The 8,271-nt window shown below is 44.4% G+C and overlaps 1 protein-coding gene across 2 annotated transcripts; it reads right to left on the reverse strand.

Annotated features, from left to right (window-relative positions):
- Positions 1–773: 773 nt before the first annotated feature.
- Positions 774–4,154, reverse strand: LOC147248999 (uncharacterized). 2 transcript variants are annotated; one of them, XR_015119540.1, is made up of 4 exons: positions 3,709–4,154; positions 3,103–3,597; positions 1,434–2,907; positions 774–1,250 (listed from the first exon to the last, which is right to left on the reverse strand). XR_015119540.1 is itself a non-coding variant. In XM_086227040.1 (3 exons), the coding sequence occupies exons 1-3, from the start codon at positions 4,090–4,092 to the stop codon at positions 1,537–1,539; spliced, it is 2,250 nt and encodes a 749-aa protein (XP_086083166.1). In that variant the 5' UTR covers positions 4,093–4,154; the 3' UTR covers positions 774–1,536. The 2 variants fall into 2 exon arrangements, 1 of the variants encoding a protein (XP_086083166.1); XM_086227040.1 differs by having other exon boundaries at positions 774–2,907.
- Positions 4,155–8,271: the final 4,117 nt, after the last annotated feature.

The following is an 8,271-nucleotide window of genomic DNA, read 5'->3' on the forward strand; positions in this document are numbered from 1 at the left end:
TATTCCATAATGTTTTCACACTAACAATAGCAACAGAAACCTGTCAGAGGCTAAAGATTCTAACTTTAGCTAGCGAAGTTAGAGAACGTTAGCTTAGCTGTCCAGTAGAAAAATGGTGATCAACATGGCTTCTCAACCTGCTTGGACCACCTTAGAAATGCTGAACCAACACCCTGACCCTTGTTTTGCTCTTTGTCGGTCAATTGGAGAAATATTTTAGCAAAATTAGACAGTTTTTATGAGGGCCATTTTTTTGTTTCCATTAACACTGGGAGACAGCTATTAGATTTTAAGATCTGGGGACAAAGCGAGTATTTGTAGATTCCCATTTTTGCGCTGGAAAAAACAACCTACCGAACCACTTACCTGTTCATGATTAGAAAACAGAGAGCTATTAACAGTGTGAATTACAACATTTCAATTTAACAAAATTCTAATTTCATTTCGTCATAGAATTTTTTTCCATCTGACATTTATGCAGCTTTGCTGTATCTAAATTCGATGAAATTCTCCTTAATTTCTGACTCATCATACAGGCAAGCCTAGTTAAACCTCCAGAGTCGTTGCTCCAGAGTGTTCCACCGTGGTACCTGCCAACCAATCAACCCCATCAGTGTGAACTAATCACCCCAGGGCCAGAGTGGGCACACCAATGGAGATCCTTGTGTTCGAACATGGTGTTGAACAAACTGTGACTCGCACAGAAGTACAACAACTTAACACCACTTGGTTTAGGTCAGGCCTGATGTTCCTCTTAATTATGCCTCTCCAGGTCACTCCGTCATTGGCCACGTCAGTATTGAAGTCCCCCACTAGGACAATGGAGTCCTCAGTTGGGGGGCACAGAGCAACAAACACCACCCACTTCCATATGTTTGAAGGTAGAAAACAGGAATTACATCATGACTCCTTTATAATTAAACAATCCAATACAAAATGATGAATATCAGGGTTTTTTTTTTTATAAATAACAATTTACAAAATTCACATACATTCACAAACACTGAACTATTAATGGACATCGGACACCAAATGAAAAGTTCCATGTTGTCCTTCTGGTCAAAGATGAAGAAAATGGGGCCCTGACTTTGTCCCCTCCCCTTCGTTCCCCTCATATGTGGCCAGGTCAGGCCAGGTGTTGTCTCCCTCCATCTTTGGTATCCTGGGTTGGACTGTGAGCCCCAGGAAGAGGTGTCTGCTGGGCTCAGCTCCACAAAGGCCTGGTGAAAGTCCTCCATCACTGGTGCTTCCTTTTTTAGAAATGAAATACAATGGAAATTCATGAAGACAACCTTCTAATAATGATAATAGACTGGATCTGTTCTGGTTGTCACATACACATCTCAGCAGTCCAGTCCAAAAGGGGGAAATTAGGTAGATTATTCATTCAGACATATTCAAACTTTCACAGGTCCAGCCTTAAAATCTCTTACCTGGTCCTTTTAGTGAAGAGGTTTTCCATGTCCGTCTCTCTGAGCTGCCTCCCAGACCAGGACCCTTGAGCCTGCTGCAGGTGTTGATCCAAAGCTCTCACAGCTAAAACAGGGTCCTGGGTTTCCTGAGACTTGGGACATGGCTGGAACTTTTCAGAAGCTCGATCTCCTTCTTCAGGTCGAGCAACTGTTTCCTGTGAGCAGAGGGTTTCACCTTCATCCTCTCTTGCTCTTGTCGAGCCTGGATTTGTGCCAGCCTCAACGCAGATGCTGCCTCAGCACGTTCGGCTTCCTTCAGCCGCGCTTCTCCGTGCTGATACATTTCAGCAGCCTCCTGGCTAAGTTTCTCCCCCTCCTTGGCTTTTGTCATGACCGCCAGGGCCATGTTTGTCACGCTCTCTTTCTGTCTGTCCAGCTCCTCTCTCTGTTGCTTCAGAGTCTCTCTCTCCTGTGCCACAACCATCTCCTTCTCTCTCAGCTCTTCAGCACGACGCCTCAGTCCCTCTTGTTCCTGTGCCACTCTGCTGGCCTCTTGTTCAGCCTTCTGGCGTCTTTCCTTTTCCTTGGCATGGAAGTTCTTCCAGTCTTCTGCCAGCTTCCTCTTCTCCTCTGCCCAGTCTTGCATCACTGTCCTGTACTCTTCTGTCACTTCTCCAAGCTGCTGCTCACTTTCACACAGCTGAGCTTTCACTTTTTCCAAGTGGGCGGAGACATCGTTGCAGGTCTCACGCAGTTGTGTGTTGCTCTGGGCTGCCGACTCCTCAAGACACTTCACATTAGCCTTGTGTGTCATTTCCAAGACTTCTACGTCCTTTCTATGCTGCTGCTGGACACTCTGGAGCAACGTCTGGCTCTGGTCTCGCTCCAGTTGCAGAGCTTTTACCAGTTCCTCCAGCTGGAGGATACGAGCCTGATCCACTTGTCGCTGTTCAGTCAGTTCCGTGAGCTTCGACTGCATCAGCTGCTGTTGTTCTAACAGCTGCTGCAGATTGAAACAGCTTTGTCCTGGAACTGCTCCCTGGGCGTTCTTTCCTGTGGCAGGAGAGGCGTGATTGGTTGGGCTGGGTTGTTGGTGGTTGTTGAGGAAAGGAAGAGGCTTTGATTGTTTGGCCGTGTGTGTGGAGGTCTCCTGGAGGAACTCTCCGGCATCGCTGGCAAGGAATTCTTCCAGCCGGTGTCTTGTATTGCGGGATCGAGTAGAGGTGTTGTGTCTTGGTGCTTTGTCTTGGCCGACAGTCTTCCGGCGGGGAACGATCCCTGCAGGGGTAGCAGGGGACTGACCAGGTCCACTTGTGGGGTTGTCATTTGACAGGGTCTTCTCTGAGCCACCCTGACTCCATTTTCCTGGCAGTTTTTCTTCATCCTTAAATAAACTATGAATGAACTCATCTGAAGCTGTCAGACTTTCAGATCCCTTCTGGTTGTTCGTGGCAGGCTTGTTGGGGCTCATCTGGAAGCCACTTCGTCCAGTATTCTGAAAATAAGTTAAAGAAGGACAATAAACACTCACTGCTTGAACAGACTGCATAAATATTATTTGTAACGAGTATATTTCACTTCAAGTACACTTCAATAAACGAGATGTTAGTGAGAACAAATAGGATGTTGCTTTTTCTCCAGGTATCTTTTTCTGTCTGCTAACATGGGGGTGTAAATGGGTCAGAATTACCGGGCGCAGCTGCCCTGGCAGATTCAGCTTGTCTTCTCCGTCCTCTCTCACTTGTCCTCTGGAGACCTCTGGCTTTGTTTGTTTGGCCGTGTGTGTGGAGGTCTCCTGGAGGAACTCTCTGGCATCGCTGGCAAGGAATTCTTCCAGTCGGTCTCTTTTGTTGAGGGATCGAGTGGAGGTGCTGGGTCTTGGTTCTTTGTCTTGGCCGAACACACTGTCATCATCCATCTTAAATCTGACAGTCTTCCGGCGGGGAAGGATCCCTGCAGGGGTTGCAGGGGACTGACCAGGTCCAGTTGTGGGGTTGTCGTTTGTCAGGGTCTTCTCTGAGCCACCCTGACTCCATTTTCCGTTTCCTGGTTCTGCTATTTTTTCATCATCCTTAAACAAATTATGAACAAACTCATCTAAGGATGATAGACTTTCAGATCCTTTGTTCTTGTCCTTCATAGCAGGCTTGTTGCTGCTCAGCTGGAAGCCATTTAATGCAGTATCCTGAAATGAATTAAATAATGTAAGTTAACAGTAATAACATAAAAAGAACTGTATTCTTTGTGTGTGTGTGTGTGTGTGTGTGTGTGTGTGTGTGTATGGGTCAGTAATTACCGGGCACTGCTTCACTGTCAGATTCTTCAGCTGAGGCTTGATTGTCTGCTGTTGTCCAGCAAAAACCTCTTCGGTTTTCTTCCCTCTGTCAGGGGTGGGTTGCTGGTGGGTGTGGCTTAATGGACCCACATGTTCTCCCAGGCCTTGAGCCTTGTCCTTGAGGCCTGGCCTGTCAGCGCTGGCTGACTTGTCTTCCTGAGGCTGTTTCTTAAGGCTTTTGAAGACCTTCTGTTTCACGTGGCTCTCAGGTTTTGTGGACCTTGTGGAATTCTCATTCTCAGGTCGAGTGGAAGTGTTGGCTTTTGAACCTGAAACACGAAACAGCCTATCAAGTAATTCTTTATTGGGACCTCCAGGTCCTCTCTTCTTGCTGCCTTTGGACATGTTGAAACTTTGAATCAGTTGCCTTCAAAGTTGTGTGAGGAACTGTTGATCCTGCATTTCTGGATCCGTTGTCTCATACATGACATCACAACATCAGAGGTTTTGCTGTCACCTGCCAAGTCAGTCTGTGATGTCGTCTGTCATTTGTCTTCACTGACAAATCACTGCCAGTGATGAGTCAGCAAATTCTGACACAGATGTCTCACCGTTTTGGTGAAGTAATGCAGCGTTTTAAATAACGGAGTTGAAGCAGTAACTGATTTACTTTTTTTGGTCCCTTTTTCTCTCTCTTGATCCTCTGATGGTTTTGATAAACGCCAGTAAAGTTTCTCTTCGGTCTCTGACGTCCTCGACCCTGGAGTGCAGATCCAGGCTCCCTCTTCATCACTCTTACACAGTAAAACGCATCTGAACAACTTTGTCTACAAAACAGTGAATTACCTCATGTCAGACAGTCATTCTGCGTGATGTGACTCAGGACATTACACACGTTTCCCAGCCACTCTTTTTATCAACTGTGATCCAATTCAGTTGCTGAAACACAGGAAGTCCAATGTGAGTGTGTGAAGGAAGCTTTAACACACTGTAATTAGTAGCTTTGTCTCTGATGCACTGTGATGGACTACCAGCTTCTTCTTCCATTCAATTGCTGCTGAGAACAGAAAGATGTTATTTCCCATTAAAGACTTCAGTTTGAATGGACGACATCCATGGAGTTTATTCTGGTCAAATAACACACTGTAATTTCTTTGTTTCTGATGTGCTGTGGTGTTCCAAGTGTGTCGCCATGGCGTACCAGCAGGTGGCTGCATAGTCAAAGTGGCCTTGAGCAGGTTGAGAGACCTGAGTGACCACCAGATCCTTCACCAGACGGTGGGGCTCCAATGTCAAGTTTGAGTTCAAGCACCCTGACCCTTCACCTTTGACTATCGGAACTTTACCCCCCTGTTCAGACTCAAGCTGCTCAGTTTGGTTTTTAACCTTTCGTGTTTTGAATTTGTGTTTTTTTTATTTTGGCTCAAATCACAGAATATCAAGCAGTTGTGTTCGTGGTGTGTTCACGGTGTTTGATTAATTTTTCATGTCATTGTCAGGTTATTTTGTAGATTTTACAACTATCAGAAGAATTGTTGTTTTTCCAGTCATTTCAGTTTCAGGAAATTCTTTTCTTGTATTCATTGAAAGATAAAAGAGTTTCGGTAAATAACCTTTTTTTCTGTGTTATTATGAAATGTTGTGTTTCGATTGATGATGTGATACATGAATGTAATCAATTTGTAATCAAGTCTATGTAAAAAAAAAATGAAGTTGTTGGGAACAAATGAAGGGCTCTGAATATTTGAAAAACACATCATCCATTTTTAATGTTCTGTTCTTTCCCAGGAGGACATTTTAATCCATTCATCTTCAATAAGAAACAATTTTTAAAATTAACATCTTTTTGTTTAGTTAAATCAAATTCATCCATCCATCCATTTTCATCCATCGTCATCTTCCGCTTATTCCTACACATTAAGGGTCGCGGGGGGGCTGGAGTCTCTCCCAGCAGCCTTGAGGTGAGAGGTGGGGTTCACCCTGGAAAGGTCACCAGTCCATCACAGGACCAACACATAGAGACAGACAACCATTCACACTCTCAGTCACACCTACGGTCAATTTAGAGTATCAATCAGCCTCGTCCCCTCTTGATGTCTTTGGACTGTGGGAGGAAGCTGGAGTACCAGAGAGAACCCACACAGGAACAGGGAGAACATGGAGACTCCACACAATAAGATCCTTTGATGGAGCCGGGACTCGAACCAGGAACCTTCTTGCTGTGAGGCGACAGTGCTGACCACTGCACCACCGTGCTGCTTTTGATCAAATCCATATATCTATATATGAAAAGGCTTCATTCAAAATAGGAAATTGTGCTTTCATTCAAATCTTAAAAACTCTTTCCATGGACATGAATAAACTGAGGTAAGTTATTTATTTTCATTGGTTCAAGCTTTAAGTTATGAAAACAAGATATGTTACACATTTAGAATCTGAAATGTTTTTAGGGCAAAAAGAAATGCAGGAACTTGTGTCGACAGGGAAACTCAATGTGTTCTTGTGGAGAAATAAAACCCGTTCAGTTAAAAGCAAATCCCAGTGTCCGCCGGAGTCTCTGGCTGCAACATAATCAGTCCCAAACTCTTTGTTCACACGATAAAATGCTTCTCCTTTGTCAAAGTGACGTCATTTGGTCTGGACAGAATGAGGGCCTGCAGTCTTGTTCATGCTGACCTCAAGAGTTCAGTGAAAAATCTTGAAAATGGCTTAGACAGGGATGCTTTCATGGAGTGTTTTCAGATTCAGCAAAAGCAGGATGTGGACAATCCCAGCTCCAAGATGAAACAAAGTGGCATTCAATATGTTGCCATGTCTCCTTTTGTTGTTCACACTTATTCTGCATCACAGCTGCAGATTCTTCATGAACCACAGAAGAAGAAGAATTGTTTGTTATACATGGATGCAACTGGCAGTTTAGTTGCAAAACCTCACCCCTCCAGCCAGTCAGTACTGAACTATGCAGTTTGTGCACCATGTCAGTCTACAACTAAAACTGTGGTTCCTGTGGCAGAAATGCTGACCTCAGATCAAAGTACTGCAACCTTTCCACACTGGCTGACTTGCCTGCGTCGAGACTACAAGCTGTTCAGGAAACACTTGAAGCCACAAAAAGTTGAAACTCATTTCAGTCGGGCCCTGATCCATGCAGTTGTTCAGGCGTTTAACCCTGTCAGCATTCAGGAGTATCTGCAGCTTTGTTTTCAGGTGTGCCAAGAGTGCAAATGACTGTGATACACCTCTGTGCTGCTCACATGCTTAAGCTCATGGGTATGAAACTGAGCAAAGTGCAACGCAGAAAAGAAATCGACCATTTTTTTCTGTACTGCTTTGCCCTTCTCCAAAAGGCCTCAGAGTTTTGTGTGATCTTGTCCATTGTTAAGTCTGTAGTGTTGTTTTTTTCCTCAAGGACTGAGACAAAAGTGTGCCTGGAACATCGATCATTTTTCCTTGAATTTCCTCTCCCTTTTCCAACATAAAATAACAACATTCATGTCTATAGGTTCACGATGGCGTGTTCATTTTGCTGTACGTGAGTGATTTTGTTAATATTTGTTACGTAGGTTAGTGTGGTTAGATTTTTTTTTTTTTCTGTCCTGTGGGGGGTTGTTGCGGTGTTCCTCTTGGGACACTGTCTTAAGGTGGGGGGTGTTATGTCCCCTAGGGGCCTCTTGGGGTTGCTATAATGTTTTTCCTTAGCTGGACCTAATGTGGAACCTGGAACACCCCTGGCGCCTGCCTTTAAATGGGCCGCTCCCTCTTGCTCTCGTGGTCTTTCTTTGTCTCCTATTTGGTCCCTTGCGGTCACCCTGTTTTTAACCTCCCTCTGCTTGCTCCCTCACAGGACCCCAGGTTCCTCAGTCTTTAGTTTGGTTATGTTGGTTTCATCTTATACTTCGTTCCACACCCTTCAAAACTCGCACCCACACTCAGTCTCATACATGCACACCTACACTACTGATCTTACTGATGACTCATTTGCATATTGTGTGTACTTTAGTTTGCATTATTTTTGATTTGATCTCATTTGGTTTGATTGGTCCAATTTGGTTAATAAAGTTATTCTTTGTTAAATCGTATCCATGGTGTCGTTCTCCTTTTGTTGTGTGACCTTTGAGCCAGGTCATAACAGCAAATATGTTTGGAAAAGTGCTCTTCAGATACAGGGTTTTGTTATCATGATCAAAGGAAACACTGTGTACTCGCTTATTCCGATACCATAGTGGTTAAGTTTGTTAGTTTGAGATTAAAGCAAGTTTCATTGTTTAAAGTTTTCAAGCCCCATTTGTCCACTGTGGACAGAGAGCCACTATTGGGGAATTCTGCTCTGTTGCTGTCAGTGGAACTGATGAAACAGGCTGACTGGAGACAAGGCTCAGACCACCACTGTGGACTTGCTGTCCAAGAAGAATAAACTTCATATTACATGCATCGAGGTTTCATTATTTCCATAATTCCGATGTTTCAGACCATTCTTTCCAGTGATGAGAAGCCCCACTTTTCTTTGAAAGGCCGGTGGGTCCCAATCATCTTTGATGATGATATGCAGCTGGACAGCATTGTGAAGGACCTGTCAGACTTCCT

This window comes from Aulostomus chinensis, chromosome 15 (assembly GCF_037954235.1).
Source record: "Aulostomus chinensis isolate RoL2024-O1b breed Wild chromosome 15, RoL_Achi_v1.0, whole genome shotgun sequence".
In the NCBI taxonomy this organism is placed as follows: domain Eukaryota; kingdom Metazoa; phylum Chordata; class Actinopteri; order Syngnathiformes; family Aulostomidae; genus Aulostomus; species Aulostomus chinensis.

Coding starts and splice junctions, on each gene's coding strand:
- LOC147248999 (XM_086227040.1), bottom strand. CDS start 4,092: ATGTCCAAAGGCAGCAAGAAGAGAGGACCTGGAGGTCCCAATAAAGAA. Junction 3,598..3,708: donor TGACAGTGAAGCAGTGCCCG/GTAATTACTGAC, acceptor AATTCATTTCAG/GATACTGCATTAAATGGCTT. Junction 2,908..3,102: donor TGCCAGGGCAGCTGCGCCCG/GTAATTCTGACC, acceptor ACTTATTTTCAG/AATACTGGACGAAGTGGCTT.